The sequence below is a fragment of the Lasiosphaeria miniovina genome (assembly GCF_030549165.1).
Source record: "Lasiosphaeria miniovina strain SMH2392-1A chromosome Unknown B0T26scaffold_3, whole genome shotgun sequence".
In the NCBI taxonomy this organism is placed as follows: domain Eukaryota; kingdom Fungi; phylum Ascomycota; class Sordariomycetes; order Sordariales; family Lasiosphaeriaceae; genus Lasiosphaeria; species Lasiosphaeria miniovina.
In genome coordinates, this window is record NW_026848222.1 from 2,629,944 (window position 1) to 2,656,923 (window position 26,980).

Consider the following 26,980-nt stretch of genomic DNA (forward strand, 5'->3'; position numbering starts at 1 on the left):
ACAACAGCACCACATCCACAACCAACCCATCGTTCACTGAATCATGAGCATCAGAATGCTAACCGCACCGCGCCAACAGGAGAATCATTTCTATAGTAGTCGTCCACTTTTGTGTTCCCTAAAGGAGCTACAGATCCCACCCGGGTTGATGATCCCATATCCTCGGCACCCTACAGTGAGAACCATTTTACTCTCGATCTGCCTGCACAAGGCGGCGGTCGCTGGCTTCCTTTTCGGGGCTACTGCTGTATAGAGAGTGGCGATGATCTGTACCCTGTCTTTTCGAGGTCTTGCTTTCGAGCGCTCGGGCGGGGTGGGTGCCGATGGAAGTCTGACCGGCCTCTTTTTTTTCTTTTCGCTCTTGGGCTCTTGGGCTCTTGTGATGCTCAGGACGAGAAGAAGAAGCGAGATCTCTGGATATAGAATCTGCTATCGTCTGCAAGGTGTTGGTCTAAATTGCGACGGTCCTTGTCTACGAAGGGGTGAATCAAGTTGTGCGATGATCGACAACAGACAGGCGTAATCGTAACGTAATCGTTGACTACCGTGCGATGGCACTGGGATTATGGAGATGCGTTCGGTGTCGATTCGCTAGCCGTGTTCAATATTTCGAAAGCATTGATTGTCAGGTGGCACGGTAGAATTGTCGTTGTGGGACTGTGGCAGGGATTCGCCATCGCAGTATCTCCGAGTTTGCGTGGATCGCTGCTTGGTCGCGTGCATAAATAAAACGCCCCTGTCATGTGGGTTACAACAGCACACGCGTTTCTGACCAATCACCAAAATATACTCAAAATTCCACTTCAACGACCTTTTCCAAAGAATCCAAATATTTCAGTAGCCTACACGGTACAGTAACATACACAGCAATGGCCCGGCCACAGGGCTCTAGCGGTATGAAACAGCTCAGCACCGAAGAGCGCCAACGAGTCCGAACGTTATATTTTGATGCCCGTCTAAACCAAGTCGAAATCCATCGCATTACTGGCTTCACGAAGGCCCAGATCCGCAATTCGATACGCGCTCCTAATGCCACCGCTGGGCGTAGTACTGGCCGGCCAAGAACCATGACTCCGGAGCAAGAAGAAGAACTTGTTCAATATATTTCTTCCAGTAAAAAGACTCGTCGAATGAGCTTTCTTGAGCTTTCGACAATCCTCTTCACCGCGACTTTCGGTATATGGGTAATCAAGCATACACTCTATCGACTAGGCTTCCGCCGGCGAGTTGCCCGTAAGAAGCCACCTATTACAGAGAAAAATCGACAATTCCGGAAGGCCTGGGCCGAAGAGCACGAGAACTGGACCCCTGAGCAGTGGGCAAAGATCCTCTGGACCGACGAGACCTGGGTTACTGGTGGCCCGCATAGGAAGCAGTATGTAACTCGGCGTCAAGGCGAAGAGTGGGATCCTACTTGTATCGTGGAAAAGCATCAACGTAAGGGAGGCTGGATGTTTTGGGGCTGTTTTTCTAGCTTAGGCAAAGGCCCAGGAATCTTCTGGGAGAAGGATTGGGGCAAGATTAACGCCGAAACCTATCGAGCACATACTGTACCTGTGATTCACGGTTGGGTACAGCTTTGTCAGGAACAGCTTGGCGAGGATCTAATCCTAATGCAAGACGGCGCTCTAGGGCATGCAGCCTCAGAGACAAAGCAAGATCTCCAAGAGCGAGGCATTACGGTAATCGACTGGCCACCCTTTTCACCAGATTTGAACCCGATCGAGTCTTGTTGGAACTGGATGAAGGACTGGATCGAAGACCAGTACGGCCTGGAAGAGAAGCCCTCGTACGATAAGCTACGCCAGTATGTTAAGGAGGCTTGGGAGGCACTGCCAGACGACTACTTGAAGCAGCTACTGGCGTCGATGCCAGACCACTGCAAAGCAGTAATTGCAGCTAATGGTATGCATACAAAATATTGACTTATATTAGCTGTATTAGCTGTATTTATTGTATCTAGTTTGGGTGGGGTGACGGGGTACTCTGCACGGGTATTTTTATTACCTCACCCCATAGTAGTCCTGCCGGCTATCAATCATGGACAGTCGTAGTCTCGTACAACCTGCGTTGATTGGGATCTGTGCCGTTTATTTCCCCCTACTCATGCCTTCTTAGCTTTACCACTAAAGAATATTCTGCCATTATTCCATTCCCCGTCTCACTTTCCTGTGCCAAACTCCACCCAAGCCCAAACAAACTCTTGAACCCAACCAGCCAGCTATACATGTGTCCCCTTTTCACTTTGATGCCCGCGGCGTTGACTCTTCGGCGTCGCGTGTCAAGTCCGTGCTGATGACCAAGTCGTCCTTGCCCCTCAAGTGCAGGACGATCGTCAGTCCCTGAATGCCAACATCGTCGTCTTCGCCCAACTGACTGCCGGCGTCGAGGCCCAAACCCTCATCTTCGCTTGTGTCCGTCGTCGACGTCATTCCAACCGTACTGCGCCGCATCTCGTGGGGGGCTAGATCCGAATGCTGTCTCTTCCACCGCGTCGAATAAGCCGTAAACTCAGCCTCGGTGCCCTGACTTGCTGCCAGCCCGCCCGGCGACACCGTCGAGCTCACAGTCCCGCGTGGAGAGCCACCGACGCTTGTACCCACTGTTGCCGTAGTTGCCACCACCTGCCGTGGTTGTGCTTGGTTGTGCGTGACTGATGAAGTGTGAATTCCGCTAGGCACATCTGCTTTGCCCTGCGATGCTCTAGCGACTGCTGCTACAAATGGAGCCGCGGCTTTTACCACAGGCAGTGGCCTTGGGGGGAAATGCCGGTCATACTCTTCCTCGGCTAGCTGTCTCTGCTGCTGGTTGGACAGGCCGGGACTGCTCTTGGTGGTGACCTGCTTGAGCCTTCCCTCGAGAGTACCCGGCTTGTTTGAGGGATACTTGAGCCAAGCCGGCGGGCTCGACACCCGAACACGGGGGACGCGACGCCCGCTAGCGTCAACGTCCACCTCGAGCACCTTCTCCAGAGCTCCCGAGCTCGCCTGCTGGGCCAGCACCTTCACGCGCTGGACTACCGGGGATGGCCCTCGGTCATTGACTACTTCAGCTCGCGGGCTGGGTCTTCGGTCGACTGCCCTACTGCTCTGCAGCTGGGGCGTAATAGGCTCATCCGCGTCATGCCTATCGTGTAGCCATTCCGGCTCGTACCTATGAAGATTGCTGTTGGCAAACGAGGCTAGTCGGGACTCTAGAATGCTAGAAAGCAACCCAGTCTCCTTTGTTCGCTCGATAGGAGCTAGACGAAATTGGCCGCGGGTTTGATCCTGGTCTTGAGGACCGGTGTTTTCGCCGCTGTATGCGTTGCCATGCTGCTCTCTTGCCTCTCGTGGTCCGGCCAGTTTATCCCCGTACTGGCCCCCCTTTAATGGGGTATTATGGAGGTATTTCGAGGGGGGGGTTGTCTCTGCAATCGCACTGGGCGGCTCTGGCTCTGGCTCCGAGACTCTGGTCGTCTTTGCAATCTGGTCGGCCACGACAAATGGGTTGTTCTTCTGTACCGTTGTATGTGGTTAGCTAGTCATCCAGGACTAGCAACACGACGAGGAAGATATATCAAGACTCCAGAAATAACAGGCTGGTCTGTCTGCCAAGACACAGGCTCAAAGAAGAGCAAATTGTACTGGGGACTCTTACCACTGAGCCCCTCTTGCCAATGAGTGGAATTTGTGAATCTGCTCTTGGCTGCTCCTCGCGGCTGTCTTTGATAAATGTCGTCTCAGGGTGGTCTACGTTCCCGTGGGTGAGCACCGCCTCGGGCGTCACAGGGCGGCTAGCATCTGCAACGTCTGGCAGGTCCTGCCGACGTTGCCTGTCCATCATAATCAAAGATGCCTCGCGCTTACATTTTACGCAGAGGGGGTGGCCGCAAGAAGGACAAAAGGCCTGCGGCACAATGTTGTCACCACAAACATGGCATATCCTGCGCGGCTTTGGAAGGTTGGGCACACCGGCCCCCGCAAGAGACAGTCCGTCTTCGTCGTCCGACAACTAGCCGGGCGGCCGCGGGATGCCATATTGCTCAAATAGCTGCCTTGCTGCCTGTCGTCGTCCTGCCGGGGTCGTGGCCAAAGAGTCCTGTCCAGTCCCAAACGACATCATCGATGGCACAGATATCTCTCGGGTGCGGCTCTTGGACCTGCTGCCCTGGCCCTGCTGCACTGGCCGGTTCAGGTCCGGTAGAGAGGCGTACATGTCGGGTGACGTCGGCTCCGAGTCCTCCTCGGACGCAACGGCGTGGCGAATTGTTCTGAGAATGCTGTAGTCCACGGCACTAGATATTAATCTCCTCTGGCGGCTTGGGATACGGATTGTGAGTTCTATCGTCCTGCTGTGCGAAGCTGGCTGCACGAAGCTGGACTCGAGCCCGAGTCTGCGTCCCTAGCCAAACTGGCATCCAGTTCTGTCAGCACCGACCCGTATACCGCCGAACGAGGCCAGTTCTTCATGACGTGAACATGAGATGAGCATAGACGTACCAGCTCGCTCTCCCGATCTCTCTGCAAGAGACGGCGGTATGCGTATGAATCCGAGCGTGATCTTCTTCCAGCGAACTGGCTGATACGATACCCAACAAGCCCTTGCGTAGTCCCGTCGACGTTGTCGAGCCCTAGAACTGAGGTTGAAATAGACGACGGGACGGACCACGTGGGTTCGAGCAGCGCAGAACTTTCAGAGGCGGCGGTGACCATCACAGGGGATTCCCGTCAGTACAAAAGCATAGTGGCGTGGAATATACAGTCTGATACGGGATGTTCAGTAATGATGTATTGGCCGGTGTGAGACCCGAGCGAGGCCTTTGGCAGTTGGATTGCCGGTTCAAAAGAATGCCTCTGGGGATTTTCGGGTTGTCTCTTAAAAAACGAGGTGCAGCTGCACACGCAGACGAGGAGAGCAAATTTGCCGAATCAGCTCAGCTCGAGAGGTCGCGCCTTCCCTTCCCACTCGGATTACTAGTACTAGTAGTGCCGCCTACGTCGCGATTGTCCTGCCTCACCCCAAATTTATATACAAGACACGGCAGGCACCACGGGGAGTCACACAAACCAAATAAGTAAAGATCAAAGGTAGGGCTCAAAGCGCCAGCATGCTTTAACGTGTATCTCTATGACTAGGAAATCTTGGCATATAAATACAGGGCGAGAGTCGTCAGAAGTTGTATGTACATTTACTTCAGGTGGTGCTGCAGGCTCTCGAGAACCTAGCCATAATCATTAGCAGCTGCAGAGTGCGCAGACAGTGGGATGGAAGAAGCGCTCACCTCGAGCTCGATCTTGGCCTCGGCAACATCTTGCTCGCTGCCGCCTCCGCTTGCGACCTTCTGCGCCTCGGCGATCTGTGACCGAACAGCCTCGGGGCTGAAGTCCTCCAGGGGGAAGCCCTCGACGGCGGTGATACTCATGAGAGAGTTGGGCTGGACAATGGCAAAGCCTCCGGACACTGAGGGCCGTGTCAGCTTAAAGGAGCGAGCATCGTCAGGGGGAATTGACTAACAGAAGAACTGCTTGCTGCCACCGCTCTCCTCGATGATCTCGACAACACCGGGCTTCAGCTGCTCAATCGAGGGCACATGGCCGGCGAGAACGCCCATATCGCCCGACTCGGCGGGGAGGTTGACCTGGACGACATCCTGGGACTTGTAGATGGCCTAGATAGATGGCGGAAATAAACAACTCATCAGCCATCGCTCGGAGGGATCGAGCATCATGTGCGCGGGACCGTCGTTGCCGTCCGTCTTCGGCCCAGCGGATCATGGCGTACCTGGTGAGGGAGCGACAAGCTAAGGCGAATCTGTTGCGGGCGATATTGTCTGCGGTTAGAACGGTCTGCATTGCATCGGCGAGGGGGTTCGGGCTGGAGCCACGGTGGCCATTGGACATGCCTTATCGGGGACGGCCTCGGCGTAGCTTCTGCGCTGCAGCGGCGCGCTGAAAGCTGTCGGGCGCACCCGGAGAGCAGCTCGGGCAATGCGGAGAGAGTTCATGATGGAGTGGCGGTCTCAATTGAGTGCAGGGGCGTCGTCGAGATGTTCGTCGTCGAGCAGATTGCGAGCTCCAACCTCAAATTCATCCCTAGCCGGGCTCCATGGGCCGGGGGGGGCTGGCCTGCAGCGTGCGGAACAATATTTGCGCGCCTTCCGAGAAAGCTCCACGAAACGTACACGTGACTCCAAGGTTCAGTTCCGGCTCCTGGTTAGAGTGAGTTTCAGGGCCTCTACAATCTAATTCCTAGAAGCTTGCCCTACAAGGTAGAGGTGGCCAGGAACCAGGGGTTCTTGGGATCCAAAAACGGGTCCCTCTTTCCCTCCTGTTAGTGTATTCCGTTTTCTTTCTTTTTTAACTTTTTTTTTTTTTTTTTTAAAAAAAAACTGTCGTGCTCACAAACGGAGGAGTCCCCACTTCTTCTTTGATCGGCAGAGAACACGCGCTGGCGTCGTGCAGCACCACCGTAGGTTATTGACCGCAGGCATATTTGTACCGCAGATGCAATATGAGTTCCGAGCAGAACCGCTAATAAGGGCGATCAGAGAATACTATACCTTCCCCCCTAAATCTCTGAAACTTTTTCCAGGTCTGCTACTCCACCATGCCGTGAAAACTTCCATGTAACTTCTATAGGCTGGGCAGAAGCAAGATGCCAGGCCACATAGAACTCAGGTTTACGTACCGAGAGTTTCGTCTTCAGTAATGTCGAGATGCCAGACCCCTCAAGAAGCCTTACGTCCTCGATTGAGCGCGCCCGCCGTCCACCGACATATACCGACATCCCGAATACTAGGCAGACAAGTCTCTTTGGATCTGCGAGGCTTGTCTTTGATGGTCTGAAATAGCTAAGTGGCGGCCGCTTGATAGCATTTCAGGGTGAGGAAGAGTTGCTGAAAAGGAAAATGGAGAGGAAGCAGCTGGTGACAAACCCGGATTAGAAGGGTGCCCCGACAGCTGAGATTTTCAAGTATGGCTTTGGCTTCCTCGACCTGCCGAGCACCTTCGGCCGCCAACAACTTGTCATCCTTTTTCAACATCAATCTGTCAAATCCACTTTGCAGCAATCGTCGCACCGATTGAGCGCGCTTAAAACAGGCTGTTTCGGCAACGATTGCCGACCGCAGAAATATTTCTTCGAGCGCCTTCCGGCTGCGCGTCTCGATTACGAGTGCTTCCTTCTACATAGTCAAGCCACATCTGCCGAACCACCGCACTGCGCGTTCTGCACCGCCTAACCTGCCTAGAGCGAAGAGCCCGCTCCCAAGTCTCCCGCTTTAAACTCCGGCCCGACATCGCCATACCTTTACCACCTCCACAGTCAACTCCACTTCGAGCTCGAGCCGCTCGCACTTGCACATCTTCGCCGCTATTGCCAGCCTCAATCTTCCTGTATCGGCACGTTCCATCAACGCTAGTCTCTCCATCACGCATAGAGAGCGCGGTCTTAGGTCTCCTATCTTAACTTTGCTCGGGCCTCGCATTGTTCACCTGTCTATCATTCGACAAGCTTCAGCTCCATTAAGGTTAGCCCTTAGTTTTGAGTGAAGAGTGTAGTCTACTAATTGTTTATATAGATAGCGCAAATCTTAGTTTGTAGAGCTGCTATTGCCCGGCTTCGTGGTCAATCTATACTCGGTATCCCCGCGGTTCCAGGGCCTCTCCAAGGCTGTTATATCGCGGAGGCGGCGAAAATCCTTAGCAGCAGCTACAAGCAAATCCACTTTCAGGTCGTTGCACAACCCTCTGGTGGGTTCGACTAGGACTGGGACCATTCGAAGGGTGTGCCACGCGACGTTATCGTCTTCTTTGAGCATGGCCGCCGCTGGCATGTTCTCCACATCGTGATTCACCGCCCGTATTGAAACTAAGTGGATGCGGTATTCGAGGAGCTCGGTAACCCGGACCATCCAGTACACTAGCACCGTGCCACGATCTTGAAGGCTATTAATGAAATAGGGTAGTAGAAAGAAGAGAACCTGTAGGCTGCCCTTGGCCTTGAGGGCGACGTCGGTATCGAGCAGTTCACTTTGGACGTTAGTGCAAGAGGCTACTTGGTCATTATGGCGGCAATGTTTACTGCGGAGGTTGGCGAGGTTGATGAGAGTGATCTGTGTGAGGGCCTGATCCTCCAGACCTCCCAGACGCTCTGACTAATCAGACGCCAGCCGGGTGGATCCACCCGACCAGCCAGAGGGATCCACCCGACTGACCAATGGAAGCTCGGCCAGAGCCCCACCTTGAGACGCCCTGGAAGAATCTCGCGAGGGGAGGCTTTCGAGCTTCTTTTCCCTTTTCCTTTTAGTTTAGAATCTTCGTCTATAGCGCCCAATAGAGGAGTTCCGCCCTCATTCCAAGCTGGCCGTGACAGTACGCCTGATCAAGGTGGCCACAATGTAGGTGTTGAAGTAAGAGAGCAATGACTAATATTGGTGAGAGACTTCAACCTAGCCCTCGCAAAGGCAAGGGGCGAGGGTCTCTGATTATATACATGACAGGGTGTAAGGCGGGCCTTTGACAAAAGAGTGAAGTCTAGGCCCGCTTCAAAGGAGTGAGTGGGTTGTGTGTGAGGGTTGGGTATTACAAACCACTCGACTGTTAGGGTCGTCTGTCTGTAAGGGAGCACGGGCTCCACAGAATGCTGGGGTTGGTAATTATAAAGATAGAACAAAGGGCAAGCTCCTTCCGCACGGGTAATACAGTCAAATCGGAATGCCACTCAAAGTGTATGAGTGCAGTGAATGTGTATTGCTTGCTTGAAGAACCAAGCAAGAACTATCTAGGACCGTGGCTACGGTCGTCGTATATATCTATCTAAGGCGGACCAATCAGGGTTCTCCCTTACAGTGCTCAGAGCCTCCGGGGCGCTCAGTCTTCGAGGACGACTGAGCTCTCAATGGTAACTGAGCACTTTCCTGATTGGCTGTTCTTTCTGCTCAGTGGGTCTTCCCGGTCTTGGCACCCGAACGCACTGAGCGCCGCCTGATTGGCCGCACCGAGCTCATGTGGGGCCCGTCCTGCCCGCCAGTGCTGCCCAATCAGCAGTCGGCTTCCAGCGCCTCCTGCAGACTTGAGCCAGGATCGTAACATTGGGGTTCCTTTCTTACAGCATCTTCGAAATTGCCCTGGCTTTTCCAAATAAAGGCAAGATCGTTCATACTAGTTAGCGTATATGTTGTACGAAAAGTGTAAATATAAGGAAGGCAGGTACGCCTGATCAAGGTGGTCACAATGAAGGCAACAAGAAGGGTGAGCAATGACTGGCAATGGTGTAAGACTTCAACCTGGCCCTCGCAAAGGAAGGTGAGCGAGGGCCGCTCCTTATATACATGATTGGGAGGCCAAGTCCCGTGTGTGCTGTAGAAGCGTGGTTGTCACGGTCGCCATAGGGATCATGTGACAGGATTGATTCTATTGGCTGCATTGTGTTTAGAGTGTGGCCTGTGCGCACTGAGCACCACTACCTATTTCTCCGCGCCCTGCGCGGACCCCGCGATAGATTCCTTTCTCTTCCTTAGTGTTACAATCTGGACAACAGGTCCACGGAGCTAGGCCCGGCCTAGGATTGTGGGGGTCTGGACGGCAGGTAGGAGATGACAGGAGACAAGGAGTATCGTGCACAGATTGCGAAAGACAGGCTTTCAACACACAACCAATGTATGCTTAACCAGATGCATTGATAGCTGCAGAACCGTTCTCCAGAGAGAGCGTGCTGCCAGCTCCTATATAGAACTATGAGCAACCAATCAGAGTTCCTGCCTTACATGCTCAGTCGTGCTCAGTCCTAGACGCACTGATCCCCACTGAGCTCCCTACTCAGTGCGCTCAGTGGGTCTCGGCACTGATCCTACTGAAGCTCAGCCATGCTCAGTGCACCTTGGCAATGGCCCCACTGAGCACTCCCTAATTGGATGCACCTTCTCTTAGCGAGAGCCCCACCCTAAGTGCCGTTCCAGCCAATCCGCAGCGGGCGGGCAACGCCCTCTGCACCTTTGAACCAGGATCGTAACACTTAGCTTTAAATCCACATTCGTTACTGCCTTCAACCATTGACATCCCTACTGCGTAAGGCGGGCCGTCACAGTGGTGCCACAGTGTGGCTCTGGTAACGCTGCCAGTTGGTGGCAGGTGGTGGGCGCGCACGGGTGTGCGCGCAGTACAAGGAGTGTGTGGGTTAGGGTTGCTATTTCCTTACATCCATCACCCGGACCTGGAGCATCTCGGCCTCCTTCCATCGACCTTGGTGCTGGTATGTTGATGCTAGGTTGGCAATGCCGTTCAGCGTATCGGGATGCTCGTCTCCTAGTACCTTCTTTCGTAACTCTATCACCTGTACCTGGAGCATCTCGGCCTCCTTCCATCGACCTTGGTTCTGGTATGTTGATGCCAGGTTGGCAATGCCGTTCAGCGTATGGGGATGCTCGTCTCCTAGTACCTTCTTACGTAACTCCATCACCCGGACCTGGAGCATCTCGGCCTCCTTCCATCGACCTTGGTTCCCGTATGTTGATGCCAGGTTGTCGATGCCGTTCAGCGTATGGGGATGCTCGTCTCCTAGCACCTTCTTACGTAACTCCATCACCTGTACCTGGAGCATCTCGGCCTCCTTCCATCGACCTTGGTTATGGTATGTTGATGCTAGGTTGGCAATGCCGTTCAGCGTATGGGGATGCTCGTCTCCTAGTACCTTCTTATATAAATCCATCACCTGTACCTGGAGCATCTTGGCCTCCTTCCATCGACCTTGGTTCCCGTATGTTGATGCTAGGTTGTCGATGCCGTTCAGCGTATGGGGATGCTCGTCTCCTAGCACCTTCTTATATAACTCCATCACCTGTACCTGGAGCATCTCGGCCTCCTTCCATCGACCTTGGTTCCGGTATGTTGATGCTAGGTTGGCAATGCCGTTCAGCGTATCGGGATGCTCGTCTCCTAGTACCTTCTTTCGTAACTCCATCACCTGTACCTGGAGCATCTCGGCCTCCTTCCATCGACCTTGGTTCTGGTATGTTGATGCTAGGTTGGCAATGCCGTTCAGCGTATCGGGATGCTCGTCTCCTAGTACCTTCTTTCGTAACTCCATCACCTGTACCTGGAGCATCTCGGCCTCCTTCCATCGACCTTGGTTCCGGTATGTTGATGCTAGGTTGTCGATGCCGTTCAGCGTATGGGGATGCTCGTCTCCTAGCACCTTCTTACGTAACTCCATCACCTGTACCTGGAGCATCTCGGCCTCCTTCCATCGACCTTGGTTATGGTATGTTGATGCTAGGTTGGCAATGCCGTTCAGCGTATCGGGATGCTCGTCTCCTAGTACCTTCTTATATAAATCCATCACCTGTACCTGGAGCATCTTGGCCTCCTTCCATCGACCTTGGTTCCGGTATGTTGATGCCAGGTTGTCGATGCCGTTCAGCGTATGGGGATGCTCGTCTCCTAGCACCTTCTTATATAACTCCATCACCTGTACCTGGAGCATCTCAGCCTCCTTCCATCGACCTTGGTTCCGGTATGTTGATGCTAGGTTGGCAATGCCGTTCAGCGTATCGGGATGCTCGTCTCCTAGTACCTTCTTTCGTAACTCCATCACCTGTACCTGGAGCATCTCGGCCTCCTTCCATCGACCTTGGTTCTGGTATGTTGATGCCAGGTTGGCAATGCCGATCAGCGTATCGGGATGCTCGTCTCCTAGCACCTTTTTTCGTAACTCCATCACCTGTACCTGGAGCATCTCGGCCTCCTTCCATCGACCTTGGTCCCGGTATGTTGATGCCAGGTTGGCAATGCCGATCAGTGTATGGGGATGCTCGTCTCCTAGTATCTTCTTATATAACTCCATCACCTGTACCTGGAGCATCTCGGCCTCTTTCCATCGACCTTGGTTACGGTATGTTAATGCTAGGTTGGCAATGCCATTCAGCGTATGGGGATGCTCATCTCCTAGCACCTTTTCTCGTAACTTCATCACCTGTACCTGGAGCATCTCGGCCTCCTTCCATCGACCTTGGTTCCGGTATGTTGATGCTAGGTTGGCAATGCCGTTCAGCGTATCGGGATGCTCGTCTCCTAGCACCTTCTTATATAACTCCATCACCTGTACCTGGAGCATCTCGGCCTCCTTCCATCGACCTTGGTTCCGGTATGTTGATGCCAGGTTGTCGATGCCGTTCAGCGTATCGGGATGCTCGTCTCCTAGCACCTTCTTTCGTAACTCCATCACCTGTACCCGGAGCATCTCGGCCTCCTTCCATCGACCTTGGTTCTGGTATGTTGATGCTAGGTTGGCAATGCCGTTCAGCGTATCGGGATGCTCGTCTCCTAGTACCTTCTTTCGTAACTCCATCACCTGTACCTGGAGCATCTCGGCCTCCTTCCATCGACCTTGGTTCCCGTATGTTGATGCTAGGTTGTCGATGCCGTTCAGAGTATGGGGATGCTCGTCTCCTAGCACCTTTTTTCGTAACTTCATCACCTGTACCTGGAGCATCTCGGCCTCCTTCCATCGACCTTGGTTATGGTATGTTGATGCTAGGTTGGCAATGCCGTTCAGCGTATGGGGATGCTCGTCTCCTAGCACCTTCTTATATAACTCCATCACCTGTACCTGGAGCATCTCGGCCTCCTTCCATCGACCTTGGTTCCCGTATGTTGATGCCAGGTTGTCGATGCCGTTCAGCGTATGGGGATGCTCGTCTCCTAGCACCTTCTTATATAACTCCATCACCTGTACCTGGAGCATCTTGGCCTCCTTCCATCGACCTTGGTTCCCGTATGTTGATGCTAGGTTGGCAATGCCGTTCAGCGTATCGGGATGCTCGTCTCCTAGCACCTTCTTATATAACTCCATCACCTGGACCTGGAGCATCTCGGCCTCCTTCCATCGACCTTGGTTCCGGTATGTTGATGCCAGGTTGTCGATGCCGTTCAGCGTATCGGGATGCTCGTCTCCTAGCACTGCTTTTCGCAACTTTACACCCTTTAACTGGAACTCCTCTGCATCTTTCCATCGACCTTGATAAGAGAAAAACCCAGCAACGCAATGGAAAAGCGATGCTCTCGCTACCCTCTCATCTTTCAACCCAGCGTCTTCGGACCCCAACACAGCATGTGCGTGTGGAAGGTATGCCCCGCATACTGTGCGATTCTCAAAATTGCCATATGGGTAAGCCTGTGATACTGCTAATAGCGCCTGTCCCGTAAATCGCTGCATTGTGCCCTTGTTGATGAGCCACTTTCGAGTAACTAGCTGCACAAGCCGGTGCATATCTAAGTTGTGGGCTTTGTCTTCAGTAACGAAAGAAAATGCCTTTAAAACCCCTAAAGCCTTTGTGAGCTGTATTTCTCCACTTTGATCTCCTACTTGCTGCTGTTTATAGTGGTGAAGAAATTCCAATGGAATGGCCTGCCGATCAAAGAGACTCATAAGCGATAGGATTTCGCCTGCAAAGGCATTCTGCTGTTGAATTTGCTCAAATGAAAGGATCCATGTCTCCGCCACGGCACGAGGAGCCCCAGAGTCTCTGCCGACTGTCTCAAACTCCTCGCTTAACAGATTTATGAGATTCTGGTCGCTTTGGTTTATAAGCTGAAGATAATCACCAATTGTTGTAGTATTCTCTTGGATGAATGCTGTTGCCTGGACTAAGGCCAGCGGCAGATACTCTAGTCGAGAGGAAAGTATTGATAGTTCCTCGGGAGTGAAGTCGACTTCGTCGAGTATTATACGGAGTAGCTGGCCTGACTCATCCTCGTCCATCTTCCCAACCTCTATAGGGCCTTTTCCTTGTGTCAGCCTGAAGCCTGTTTGCTTGTTTCTAGTTGTGACAAGAATGGCGCCGTGGTTGCACTCGGGAAGGTAACGTCCAAGGTTGCTGTCGGTACTAGGTATATCGGTAACTGCAGGCTCTGCCTGCTGGCTGAAAAAGACCTCTGTGTCATCGGCATTGTCGATGATCATAAGCCACCTACCACAGTCCTCTTTCTCTAACCATTTCTTTACCAGAAGTAACATATCCATCTTAGGGTCGTTATAGCCGGGGACCTGGCATTCTTGCGCGATGGAAGCGTACGCCTGGCGGAACCGTTCGGTATTGCTTGCGTGAACCCAGAAGACCGAAATTTCTGTGTATGTCTTTCGAAGCCAGTATGAGTATTCCAGAGCTATCTGCGTTTTCCTATATTGGTTAGAATAGTCTAAAAACGTAGGTAAGTAAACTAACCCAATGCCACCGAGACCGAAGAGTGCGATCCTCGACTGCGAAGCAGAGTTGAAAAGCTGCCGTTGGAGCTTCTTAAGGATAGATGAACGGCCGGTGAACATATCATTCCTCGGGTAAGGAACAAGAACTACAGCTATCGTCAGTGCTTGCTCCCAAATAGTAATAAGTCTACCTACACCATGGTCCGGTAGGCTGCTTTATAATATAGTGATATTCTAATGGAATTAATTAGTAGGTGTTCCCAGTAACCTTTCCAAGAAGTTATTACATACCTGGTAGCGAAGGCACCCAGTAGTCCAAAAAAGCCCTCATGCACGCTGCTGCTGTCGCCGCTGCGTACCGCTGCCACGCTTTGGCCTTATGGCTATCTGCGTAGTCACACACGCCTTTGATGACCGCCATACATGGGAAGCTATCCCACACCCCCGCACCTTCCATTTCGAAGCCTATAATATCCTTTAGCTTCGCAATAGCGTTACGGTCTTTGGCTGACTTCATCACTGTATCGCCCGAGGCAATGAGACCAAAGTGGATGGCAGGCCGCAGATTGTCCTGCTCGAGTCGCTTGCGGGAGACCACCGGCCCGTTACAGCCACATTCCTGGCACGTCCCGGTGCCAATATGGTGGTATGCTGCTACAAACAACCTATCATGGGCGCGGCCTGGGTAGTCGGCTGCTAGATCTGGGTCTTGCTTGCCTTGAATTACAGTCAAATAGCTCATCATCTTATCTTGGAGCATCTTTCGGTCACTCTTCAGCTTCGCCAGCAGAGCGCGAATCTCAGAGTTTGGTCTTCCAAGAGAATCCAAAAGTGTTTCCTTTGGTACGAAGCGTTCAGGTAGCTGGCGCCCGAAATCATACTGGAAGATGCCCTCGGAGATGATGACGTCGCCGAGCAGGATCTCGTCGCCATTCGGGCTATTCGGGACAGCACCGCAGACCCCGACCACAATCGCAAGCTTGATATTAGGGAAGCTTGCTCGACAGTCGGCAGCGACAGCCGCGGCGCTGGCTTTTCCTATGCCTGGCATATGGGCTAGCACGATGTTGTGGTGGCCGACGGCGCCAACAGAGTAAGCGTTGCGGTCGCCCGGGGCTTTGCCGTACGGCGGATCGTCGCCCCAGTGGTGGTCGAAGAAGGCGGCGACGACACTGGCCTCAAGGGGGAGGGCGCAAATTGCTACAATCTCAAAGTCACGACGTGCGGCTGGGCGCCGTAGGGGAGTCATTGTTCGAGCGGGTATCGGCCCATAGGGGCTTTGCTGAGCTGCGTAGTCTTGTGTGTCCTTGGGTGATCCCTTGCTCGGGATTGTATCTCCTAGGCCGTGGGATGGGTTAACACCAGAAGGGGTGGCCTGAGCCGGAGATCGTTCTATCAGGTCTTGCTCGGTTGTCGCGCTGCCTGCATCGGCTCTATGCGAGAAGTCACCGGGGTCTTGTTGGGCTGCGTGGTCTTGCGTGCTCTTAGGCGCTCCCGGGTCAATGCTAGAGAAGGTCTGAGCCGGGGATTGCTCTATTAGGCCTTGCTCTGTCGTTACGCTGTCTGCGCCGGCTCTTCGTAGGGGTTGCTGCGGTCTCTGCAAGAGCTATATTTTGGGTAGTGATAGAAAGCGCCCCTTGTTGTAATCTAATGAATTTTCATCTTATCTGTCTGCGAGGTGCGCGGCTCTTTGCCATGGATGCTTGGGGAAGGTGATCTCTAGGAGCATAGTTTTCCAACTGCTGCCTAGCTACGAAGCTGCAGAGTCCTCATAAGCGGGGTAGGGAGATAATCCAAGTCTTCCATAGCTAATTGGCGGCCTTGGCGCAGGGGCAATGCCTGGCTGCTGCTTGGCTCAGCCTGTCCCTTGTCTTCTGAGGCGCTAGGCATCTGTTCACGATGTAATTAGTACCAGAATGTTCAGAATTTTCCGCGCTATGAGATACAACTCACGGCGTATTTTTACAATTGCTTTTGGTGTATTTGGTGATGCAAAATGGAATTGAGGTCGCAAAGTTGTAGATGCCCACACGATTCAGGGCGCATTAACTCAGACCAGTACAGTGGCTCTTTTCTTCGTGTGTTGTGATTGGTTTAAATGTGTATTTGTGGGTCTATACCCCTGTAACCCCCCACTAGGGCGCAGCCCCTCTTTGAGCCACTGTACTGGTCTGAGCTTGCTGAGATAAAGGCAGGGCAGGTTTTTATTGCATTTTGGGCATGTTATATAAGCAACAATAACGAAGGGGCTCCCACTAGGCGCACAGGTCGGCTCCCACTAGGCGCACAGGTCAATTGATCTGAAGTTTAGATGCGCTGGCTTCTAGTGAAAGTTTATTTTTTTAGTGTGAAAAGTGGATTTTTCCTGGGCGCGGCCCAAGCGTCTTTGTACCTATAGTCCGAGTAGACGTTGCCTACAGTTTGAGTAGACTCTCTATTTAAAACATCCGCATCCGACGCAACGGGATCAGTAACAGAGAGCATATCTTCAGCAAATTCAGACCAGTAACCAGCATCAGTCGTAGGAAACCCCATAAGATTATTGTTCGACCAGCTCACGCTCGATACGACCTGTTCAACAGTAGAGAGTCGAAGTAGGTTATTAGTACCGTCAGGCAACCCAATCTCGGACCAAGGATCGGCAGAAGACGCACAAAACCCCATGAAGTGATCATCGTCCCTCGAGTTCGTCATAACCTATTCAACGGAGAGTCGTGGCTTCTTATTCCGCCTGTTACGGCACGGCCGAACTATGGCCCGTGGTACCGCAACCATGCACTGGCTGCAGGCTCCACCTCGCACCCCCTCTTCCCAATTAGGACTAGCCCAATTGCCCCACCACTCAACCACAAAACCACAGCCTGCAGGAACCGCAGGCTTCTTCTTTTCCTTTTCTTTCCTTAGCTTAGTTATTTACGAATACAGCCATTCTTTACTTGCAGCATTGACTCTCGTATATGCCTGCCTTCACACCGCCCGCTATCTGCTGTAGCAAACACATCCCTGAATGTTTGTTGGCGTGGTACTTTCCAAGATCCAAATGGTCTTTGCATCTTACGACTCGCCGTGAAGGTTTTTCGCTAAGGGAGGTAATAGGTATTTGAATCTCTATTTTGGAATCCTAGAGGTCTATTCCTTCTCTAGAAATACCTATTAAAGACCCTTCCTGGCCGATTCATTTGTTATTTTTCTTTTCCTTTGTAAGTACCACGCCAACAAACATTTAGGGATTGGATTGTATGAGACATGAAACCACTGCACTTCATAAACCAACATCCGGATTTGAAGACTTCAAATGTCCCCGAAATTGCTTTGCTTTCCCAAAAATATTTTTGATCATGTTTGTCGGCTTCCACGGCATAAGTCACGCATCATTTGAGCCTCGCTTTTATTACCCCTTGACTGGACGGATGAAATAGACATGCACCTCGCGCTCTTCGTGATCGCGACTTGGAGTCGTCTTGATTCTTGAAATCCCGGCATGCATCCTGTCGTCATGAGCTGGAGACCGCGCCGATGCGCCGAAACTTAACAGCGGTCCTTGATGACAGCCGAAACAGCCATCCGGATCTGCCGTCGTCTGTCCAAATACGCGCCCCACGCTCATGTTCTTGTTCTTTTTTATTCCCATGTCGTAGCCTGCTTATTCCGACCACTCACATGCGCCTGCAGCCGGTCCTCGATTTGTCACTAAGGGTCCTGAGGACCCTGCTGTTGTATTCAGTGTGCACCTCGTTGCATGTGCGTCTGGCAACAGGTTTTCCCCAACAAGTGGCCGCCGTTAATCCCTCAGCCCGGATTCTCAGCCAAAGAGGGCAGGAAGTTCAGACTCCCACCATTGAGCCATGCAGCAGCCTCTGTCGCTAGGGTCTGTAAGGCTAATAAGAAGGGGCCAACCACGAGGAAACCCTGAGGTCTTGTGGCAGCTCTCCTTCCTCGCCATTGGACTCGCCAGGTGCCGCCCCGAATGAAGTTCCGAGATCAGCACCTTTCTCACGCCTCCGTCCTTCCCTTCGCCAGAGTCTACGCGACCGGGCCCGACCGCGTGGAATTTGCGGTTTCAGGAAGGCGGCCCATAAACCTAATGCCATGGCTCCCAGTTGACCCTGCCGCCCCGGATATCAAAACACTCAAGGGTGGCCGGCGTCGGCCTCGGATATTCAAGGCTTTACTTTCCCTACTTCGCGAATCAATTTGGGTTGGACAAACGACTCCGTGAGGTGGGCCGGCGGTGGCTAGGAGCACTCTTCCGCGTCCTCACATGGCGGAACTTGCGGTGACCTCTTACGTAGGATGCGGTCTCGCCATCATCCGACCGATAGTGTCGTCTAACGATAGTATTTTCCTTTAATGGGAATGCTGACACATGGACGCGGCAAAAAAGACGACATAGAATCGCCAATGCAAAGCTCGTGTGTTTTTGAGACAGGTGCCATAAGACTGGACCGGGGCTTAAGGCACAAAAAGAGATCAAAAGCGCAAAGAATCCCCGAATGCACGGAGATATTACGGAGTACACTGGATACGCACTTGGCGACCCATCGCAACACCTCCGGATAGGGAAACGGCAGTGGCTCGTGAGACAACATCACTAGCCGAGGCCACAGAAAATCCAGTTCTCACTGTTCGTCGGAGCACAGTAACAATTCGTTAGTGAATTATAAGCTTTTCTTGCCTATGCGCCGATGCCAACCTCATTACCTGACAAGTCACAAAAAATCCGAAGTTCCCACCGTCTCTTCGAGTCTTCACCGCCTCTGCTGAAGCCGAGAAGGGGTTAATTTGATTTGGGGCCCCAAAGCACACTCGCACCCGAGACATTCGTTCTTGCGGAGCGGCCGCGCGCAAGCTGCCCCAAACCTGCGCGGCCGCGTCTCGCTCCGTCTCGACCTCCGTTTTCTCGAGTTCCAACGGCTCCCTCCTTGACGCTTGTTTTGTCAGGGCAGGGTGCGCTCGGCTTTCCCGTTCTATCCAACCATTGCAAGCGCCTCAAGGGCTCAAGGGACGATACGACGCAAGCCATTTCAGAATGCGGGGTTACATCTGCTTTTGTTTCGACCCCTCCACAAAACGTGGGGTTTTGAACGCGATGCTGCACAACACAGCTCTTGATGGTATTAGCACACGAATTACCTACTGAGTAGCATCTCCTCACTCGCCGCAAGTGAAGGTGTATGGGGCCCTTGGTGCATCAAGAAACAGGGTCCGCAAGGTTGCAAGTCGGTATCCATTCAGTTCGCTGTGACAGGTGGGAAAGCATCCAAGCAACGTCTCTCATCTGATGAGCAACGGCTTGGCAGACATTGGAGTGGTCGCACTGCGTGAGCTCTCAGTTGGTTGGCCGAGGGAGGTGTGTGTTCCTTTTGGCCGTGGCAGGCTGCACGACCAGTCTCACGAAACCTCGCCATGCAATGAGTGCAAGTCGCCCACCAAGCTAGGAAAGGTTCGTGCCGTCGGCGCCAGGCATGGCCGCTGGGCAAATTACCGAGTAGAGGTGGGAAGACAAGCGGGGCAACAGACGGAGCCAAGGTCGAACGAAGGTGGATCTGGTCCTTCTGGCAGAGGCCAGTCGGAGGAGATGCGCCCAGAGAGAGGGGCAGAGGTGGTTGACCATTTTGGATGTCAGCAAATTTAAGATCCGGTTTGGATAGGAAATTCCCGGGACGATAAGTAGAATCGCATGCTCCTCTCCTGAACCGGTCGACAAGGATCACATGGCAGGCCACCCCTTCCTGGTTCAGTCCCCTGCAAAAGTCACCCGCCAAACAGCCTAGCATCAAGATCTCCCGGCTGGGCAAACGGCACGCGCAAAGCACAGCCTCTTGGCCTTCCGTCAGCAGCGTCGGGAAAATAACAAATAGATGAAAAAATATGGCTGTGTAGGGAGCGATTGACGTACATGCCTCGCGCAGGCTTTCCGAACTCAAATCTGCGCTCGGCGAACTTTGTCTTGACTTGGCAGCCCCGGCTGATGAATTCATGGCTGTGCTCGCCGTCTCTGGCACCGTTACAATCCAGCCTTTCAATAGTCGCTTTAATGTTTCATGTTCAAAACCACCACTCTGACTATAAAGTGATGAGCCGTCAATTTTAGGTATGGCCATTCTAGGTATTGCCAGAACCAAGTAGGTTCCCATCACAAAACAAGTAGAATACGGAGATTGTATCGACAATCTCGGGCACCCTAACGAAGCTCACGTCAAAGCCAAGCCCTGCGCCAAGAGATCATCACCAAATTGGCAACTCCATCGAGACAGGCAAGCTACGTTACCATGCAAGGACCGGGCGCACAGCTGTGTACAGTACACCACGTCCGGAACACCGCCGTTTGATCAATAAACTCCTTTGAGCTGGTTCCCGGACAACCCCCCCGCGTCAAAACTCTTCATGGCCCTGTGGGGTGGAGACAAAGAAGCAGCGGATCAACAAAGGAGGCGAACCCTAAAAGACTTAAAAGTTCTCCCACCAGACTTTTGTCGTTGGATCACTCGGGCCACTTGGAAGTTGGGTGTCACCCGCGATCCCAAATCATACATACACGGGCGGGTAGTAATGGAAGCAATAAAGCGTTATCCGATATTATCGTGACAGTCCGGTTTTCTTTCATCGTTTGCATGAGTTTCACAGCCACAAGGTTTTGGGCCAGCCCAGACCCAGAACGAGAGTGCAGTTACCGAGTATCAGAGGCGTGACATTGAATGTGGCCCGGCCATCTCGTTGTCCTACGCGGGTAGCAGAAGCAGGTGTTGATACCGGTGACTAGAATATATGCAAAGCTAGAATCACAGACCTCAAAGAGACATCGTTCAACTGCTATTGATATACTTAGAAGGCATGAGCACTGTAGTCCTTTCTCGGAGAGAAGGCTTCGACTTCCGTTGCCTTGGCCCAAAGTGAGTTGCCGCCGTCCTCCGTTTCACTGTGGAAGCCCCGCCGTTTTTTTGCGACGGTGGCGGAAAGCGCTATTCAAAGTTTTCATTGATTTTAGCGACCACTGGCTGCGACCCCCCTGTCTCGAGCATCCAAACTCAGCGGAGACCCTACTGTGGATCCCTGTGCCCACTGTTAGGTCATTCTTACGCTAGCAGCTGCGTCCCACCCTCCTGCAACCGTTGCCCTTTTGGGTCCCAACTCGAACCCTGTTCCTTCTCCCTCCACCTTCGGCCCCATTGCAATCTCGTCCACATCCATCTGAACGGGCTCCCGAAAACCTGATATTCGGCCGTGTTTCCCACCAGGATTGCGTCTCCTGTGGGGCACGCAGCACCTTCCAGACACCCGCTCCTTTCAAGAGGCGTCTTTCGTGGGCGTCAAAGCAAGGCCGCTGCGCTCCTTGCCGACGTCGACGACCTTAGAGAGGCCAACCCTTCCCCAACCGGCTCGCCTCCCGAACCCCAGGGCCTCCAATATCACAGCAACCAGGTCGACAGCCCACGACCCGTGGTCGACGGCCTCAGCCTTCCAACGAAACCGTCTTCAAACAACCCGGCCTTGCGAATCTCAACCACCACTGCCGACAATGGCTCTGCTCTTATAGCAATGCGGTCCTTAGGGACACGACCCAGCTCGCCTCTTTGCGAAACTTAAGGACGGAGATCGCCCGTGCCACAGACTCGCCGACGCGACCTACGCGCATCTTTAGCATCATACCTGCCCACAAGACTCGGCAAGCACCCCCGACCAGGGTGGACTGCTCTGCACCCGTTTTGGCGAGCGCTCTTCGCTGTCAGCGATCCGACGCCAGCCAGCCAGATTTCCATCCTTGTCGACGCTCCCGTCGCAATGGACCACCACCACAACCCCCACGACTATGCGAACTCAAGCGTCCTGGCATGGACTGCCTCGCAGTCTGCCAACGTGGAGCCGTCGGCCGAGGACGATGCGGGCGGCGACGCCGACGAGCCCCCAGAGCGTAGTTCGCTGGTATCACCCAGCTCGAACCAGTTCCCGCGTGCCCCTGTGCGACGCGGTAGTGAGCACCATTCGCTCTTGACCAAAGCACTGCAGAGCCACTCCGATGACGACGTCGACTCGGGCCCTCTGCGTGGGACCAGGAGGCGGCGCTCCATCACGAGTAACTTCAGTCTAGCCTCGACCGAGCTTACGTGCGACACGGGCATCACGACACCCGCTCGTACCAACTCACCGAGTCCTCCGCTGCAGGATATGGGCTTCGTCCCGATCGCGATCCGGGACGCCAAAAATATCCCGTTGAGTGGGACCGCCCAGCGGCTCAAGGACCCCGCCGTGCAGGCTCTCGAGAAGAAGCGTTGTATTTCGTTTGCTTGTGCCGCCAGACCAAAGCCCGATGAAAACGTGTCGGGTTTTCAAGCCCCCAAGGCCACGACTGAAGCGGCGAGAGTGCAGGAAGCACCCAAGAGACCGTCCATAAAGTTTGCCTGCGCAGCCCAGGCCCCTCTTAAAGCCCCACTTACTCAAGATGCGTTGGCAACGACGCCAAAGCCAAAGGTGTTGCCCAGCACGCCTAGTGCAACACCTCCAAGTCTCCAGAAGCCACGGTCTCCTTCAACTGTTCGCTGTTTCCGCATCATGACGCCCCGCAGGCCTTCCCAGAGCCCAGTGGCTGTGCGAGCGAAGAAATGGCTTACTGCCAACTCGAAGGATCTGCAAAGTGAATGCGCTCGATTTCATGAATTTGCGAGCGATGAACCGCTTGAGGATGACTGGATTCGGCGTGATGATCCGTCTTCGAAACCTAAACTCACTATTTATGACACTTTGGAGAAGGAGAATGCTATCCGCAAGTTGGGCAAGGAAGCTGAAGAAGAAGCTGAACTCGAGGATGATGAAGACGGAGAGGAGGAAGACGAGGATGAGGACGACGAGAATTCCCGTGAGGACGATGACGAAGATAACCTCGACAACGAGATTGGTAATGGCGGGGCGGAGAATAAGAACAACGTCGATCTTGAGTACGGTTGGGACGATGATGCCTCGGACGGATACAAGACGGACAATGAGGTTGGATTCGCCGACTCAGACTCGGAAGACGACGATCTTGTTCTTTGGACCACTCGGAAAGCCGGCCACCATTCGCTATCAGGGGCGACGCCAGTGCAACGCAGATCCTCGGTTGGCGAGCATTCCGACTCGTCAGACTTTTCGACCCATAAGTCGAGGATGCGGCACGCCAGGAGCCGCAGACGGCGGGCTCGCCCAGTGATGTTCCGTCCAGGGACCCCCGAACTACCGGACAGCACCGACTTTGTGTGCGGGACGCTGGATGAGGACCGTCCCTTGGAAGAAGCCTACATCTCATGTGTCGCAGCCCGTAAGCGCAACAATCACCAGATTATTCCGCAGGACATCGATCCCAGCTTCCCCACGTCGGAGCCGGAAGACGAGGCTGAGGAGCTCTACAAAAAGGGTTTTTGCGACAGTGACGACCATCTTTGGCTCCACGGGGAGCTCGAGGGCATTCACGACGAGCGCGAGCGTTTAGGGCGCAAGAAGAAATCGGAACGGGCCTCTCCTTTGAGATGCCGTTCCCCCCCACCCAAGCGGCGCCCCTCGCCCGCCCCCAAAGCCCGCGGCCGTTCTCCTCCGAGGCTCTTTGACCGACAGTCTCCTCGGCGGCTTAGGTCTCCGCCGCCTCTTCAGGTGGCAGTGAAGTCTCCGCAAGCCTCACCCGTCCAGAGCGGCCGGGTCATTGCTTTCAAGTCGCTGGCTTTCCGACCTGGTTTGACGCACACCAAGTCACTGCCCAGAGCACCTGCAATGTTCCCTCTTGTCAAGGGGCGGAAGACCAAGGCGGGCACCACCACCACCAAGGAGTCTCACATTCGCGGCGCCATCGACATTGTCAAGGGACTCGAGCAGAAGCGACAGCGGCGGAGAGAGAAATTTTACCAAAAATATTGCAACCGGGCTCGGAAGGAAAAGGCGCAGGTGAAGCGACCTCCTCCCGGCCAGGGTGCCGAACGCATGAGAGAAGTCGGCTTGTTCATGGCCGGCAAGATAGGTCAGGGTCATTATGTTCTTTCTGTTTAAAGGATGGCGGCAATTTGATCAGCATTAACACTTTGGGCATATTTGGGGGCGGCATCTGCTATGGGCGGCATCATCATGAGTTACGAACCCGGCCTTGACGTCAAGGACTTGGCGTACATATACACATACCCGGTCAATTTGTTCCTTTTATTCACTTTCATTGCATTGCATTACTATTGGTGGGCGGTTATTTTATGACCACCTTGGTCTTGCACACAACAGTATCTGAAAATTTGCCCTGCGCACAATCTTATCTATCTCACCTGACTATCTCGTAGAGTATTTCTAGTGAATTCTGAGTTAACGGTTCTGAGTGAAACATAAATATGTGAACCCACGCCCCATTACTGAGACCAGGAAGGTTGTCTTTTTGGAGGAATCGTAGAATTCAGGTGGCCCTAAACCTGGCGCCTTGGACCGCTTGGCTACCTTGCCGTTGTGGAACCTATTATTTACGAAGTGTGTCTTTTTGATATTGAACTTTATTCGACTAACACGTTTGTCTTTTCCAGTCTCTATAAATATTGGCTTAATAGCTGATTCGGCTCTATATATTTGATATTACTATCAGTCCCCTATATCTTGCCATAGACACGGACCACCCAAGGCACCTCAGGTAGGTAAGTCAGCTTATTTTGTTTGTTTCGAAGTTCCAACTTTTCCGTGTTCCGGAGCTTGAGATGGAATGTTGGTCGGTGCGCATACCCGCCAAGGCCAGCTTCGTCGCTGGGGCAAATCACACTGGCAGGCCCTGCAGCCTTAAATCCAAGGCAGCCACAGCCGTGTTCCGCAGGGGGGCGCCGCTCCAATTCCTGCCAGCCTGGCTTGCTAGGGTGAATGAACCATCCTGATCCTGACCTGACCTGACCACCTATTCCCCAGATCTCGAACCTCACGACTTCGCTATCGACGATTCTTCAAAGCTCGCCAACCCTACACACACAACCTATCTATCTCTACTTGCAGACCCCCCCAATATCGGTTCGCCATGTGGATCATCAACTGGTGTAGGCAGCAGCTCTCCCTGTCGAGCGCGCGGAAGCCGCCGCTTTCGTTTTCTTCGTTTATGCTATCGCTAGACAAGCTAACCATAGCCCGCCACTCTCGCAGTCTATGATGTCTTGTCCTCGCTCGGCCTGCTCAACAAGCACGCCAAGCTGCTGTTCCTCGGACTCGACAATGCCGGAAAGACGACGCTGCTACACATGCTGAAGAACGACCGCGTCGCTATTCTCCAGCCGACGCTGCATCCGAGTCCGTTACCCTCTCTCTGTCTCCGGCGCACGTGTTCAACTAGATAGGCTGAATGCTGACCATTTTTTTCCTTGTATCTTAATAGCTTCCGAGGAACTTGCGATTGGCAATGTGAAGTTTACGACTTTTGATCTCGGCGGTCATCAGCAAGGTGCGTTGTGGACACGGTTACCTCCTCCACTCCTCCCCCGTTCGGCGAGGGCGAGAGTAGAGAGACCGGCATAGCCCCGAACTCGCTTGGTCCGCGATGCCGGATGACATGCTCTTATCCTTCGTCTCCCCCTGCCTTTGAGAGGTGCAGGCTGCGCGCGAACTCGTCATGGTCTACGCCCACCATTTAGTGGTCATCTAAATGTCACGCGTGGCTACTGTTGTTGATGGGCCATGAAGCTAACCCCGTGTTTGTTTGTCACGCCGTTTTACAGCCCGCCGTCTCTGGAAAGACTACTTTCCCGAAGTCAACGGAATCGTGTTCCTCGTCGACGCCAAGGATCACGAACGGTTCCCCGAGGCCAAGGCCGAGCTGGACGCGCTCCTGTCGATGGAGGAGCTGTCCAAGGTCCCCTTCGTCGTGCTCGGGAACAAGATTGACCACCCGGATGCCGTCTCGGAGGACGAGCTCCGCCACCAACTCGGCATGTACCAAACGACGGGCAAGGGCAAGGTGCCGCTCGAGGGCATCCGACCTATCGAGGTGTTTATGTGCTCGGTGGTGATGAGGCAGGGATACGGCGAGGGCATCCGGTGGTTGTCTCAGTACGTTTAAGCTGTGGCGAGATGTGGGGAGTGGGGGGTGAGGGGGATGAGGGAGCAAGCTGGCAGTGAGCTGGTTTGCAGCTAGAAGCATGGGCTCGAGCGGAGCGGCGTATGTGATGACAGGGAGCTTGCAGATTGGGCGGTGCGGTGCGGTGCGCGGTGCTTTAAAAGATAGTCTGCACTACGACATGATATGACTCGACAATTATACCTCGGAGCTTTCCACCTTACCTAGCCATCTAGTGCAGCCCTTTTGCGCGCCGGCTTGTATGAAGTTTGGAAATGACTTGGCCGCTTTTGATCTCATTTCAGTCTTGTTCTTGCTATGAGTTGTAACGTTTTGTAGGTACGTAGTAGAAGCCCCGGACACCCTTGGCAAGTGGCTTCCGATGTTCAACTGCTATGCCCAATGATGGGTCATACCCACCCACGGGGCAGCACATGGCATCATTACCTAGGTGCACCACGGCCGTCCAAACCGCCATCAACCTTGCAGACAGTCGAGTCCAAAATCCCCGAGGTATGCCACACCACACAAAGAGAAAAGGGTGAATAAGCAGGTGCCTTGTCTAATTACAGTCTCGAGTTTTGGAATGCACAAAGAAACCCCTGGAAATCCAAGCCACCCTTTAGCAGCCCTGATCCTTTACCTTGTTTGAATGATTACCGGGTAAGAATCTTGAATCTTGTGGGATTGCCTGCTAGGCAGGTAATGTAAGGTAGATATAAGATTCATTTGATGATTGATCAAATTTGGAAGACTCGGGTTGCCTCA

At 53.4% G+C, this 26,980-nt stretch overlaps 7 protein-coding genes across 7 annotated transcripts; 2 read left to right on the plus strand and 5 right to left on the minus strand.

Annotated features, from left to right (window-relative positions):
* Positions 1-810: 810 nt before the first annotated feature.
* Positions 811-1,325, minus strand: B0T26DRAFT_702521 (uncharacterized protein). Its single transcript, XM_060441633.1, has one exon. The coding sequence runs from the start codon at positions 1,194-1,196 to the stop codon at positions 957-959; it is 240 nt and encodes a 79-aa protein (XP_060298309.1). The 5' UTR covers positions 1,197-1,325; the 3' UTR covers positions 811-956.
* Positions 1,326-2,082: 757 nt separating this feature from the next.
* On the minus strand, positions 2,083-3,918 carry B0T26DRAFT_216836 (uncharacterized protein). The gene is made up of 2 exons (XM_060433818.1): positions 3,640-3,918; positions 2,083-3,497 (listed from the first exon to the last, which is right to left on the minus strand). Exons 1-2 carry the CDS (start codon positions 3,823-3,825, stop codon positions 2,241-2,243), a joined length of 1,443 nt encoding a protein of 480 aa, XP_060298310.1. The 5' UTR covers positions 3,826-3,918; the 3' UTR covers positions 2,083-2,240.
* B0T26DRAFT_216908 (uncharacterized protein) lies at positions 3,749-4,289 on the plus strand. Its single transcript, XM_060433819.1, has one exon. It carries the CDS (start codon positions 3,834-3,836, stop codon positions 4,254-4,256), a length of 423 nt encoding a protein of 140 aa, XP_060298311.1. The 5' UTR covers positions 3,749-3,833; the 3' UTR covers positions 4,257-4,289.
* An 881-nt stretch (positions 4,290-5,170) lies between these two features.
* Positions 5,171-5,986, minus strand: B0T26DRAFT_739640 (F1 complex, delta/epsilon subunit of ATPase; the record flags this gene model as incomplete). The annotated part of the gene is made up of 5 exons (XM_060443738.1): positions 5,171-5,203; positions 5,264-5,442; positions 5,497-5,650; positions 5,764-5,793; positions 5,885-5,986. 5 exons carry the CDS (start codon positions 5,984-5,986, stop codon positions 5,171-5,173), a joined length of 498 nt encoding a protein of 165 aa, XP_060298312.1.
* A 4,829-nt stretch (positions 5,987-10,815) lies between these two features.
* On the minus strand, positions 10,816-15,433 carry B0T26DRAFT_626110 (uncharacterized protein; the record flags this gene model as incomplete). The annotated part of the gene is made up of 3 exons (XM_060436180.1): positions 10,816-12,309; positions 12,940-14,158; positions 14,544-15,433. Coding segments are annotated over 3 exons (3,603 nt in total), but the record flags the coding sequence as incomplete, so codon positions are not given.
* Positions 15,434-19,068: 3,635 nt separating this feature from the next.
* B0T26DRAFT_217387 (uncharacterized protein) lies at positions 19,069-20,446 on the minus strand. Its single transcript, XM_060433820.1, has 2 exons — positions 19,344-20,446; positions 19,069-19,291 (listed from the first exon to the last, which is right to left on the minus strand). The coding sequence occupies exon 1, from the start codon at positions 20,319-20,321 to the stop codon at positions 19,416-19,418; it is 906 nt and encodes a 301-aa protein (XP_060298314.1). The 5' UTR covers positions 20,322-20,446; the 3' UTR covers positions 19,069-19,291; positions 19,344-19,415.
* Positions 20,447-21,966: 1,520 nt separating this feature from the next.
* On the plus strand, positions 21,967-26,215 carry B0T26DRAFT_749800 (uncharacterized protein; the record flags this gene model as incomplete). The annotated part of the gene is made up of 4 exons (XM_060445151.1): positions 21,967-24,166; positions 25,306-25,449; positions 25,535-25,600; positions 25,875-26,215. The coding sequence occupies 4 exons, from the start codon at positions 21,967-21,969 to the stop codon at positions 26,213-26,215; spliced, it is 2,751 nt and encodes a 916-aa protein (XP_060298315.1).
* Between the last annotated feature and the right edge of the window lie 765 nt (positions 26,216-26,980).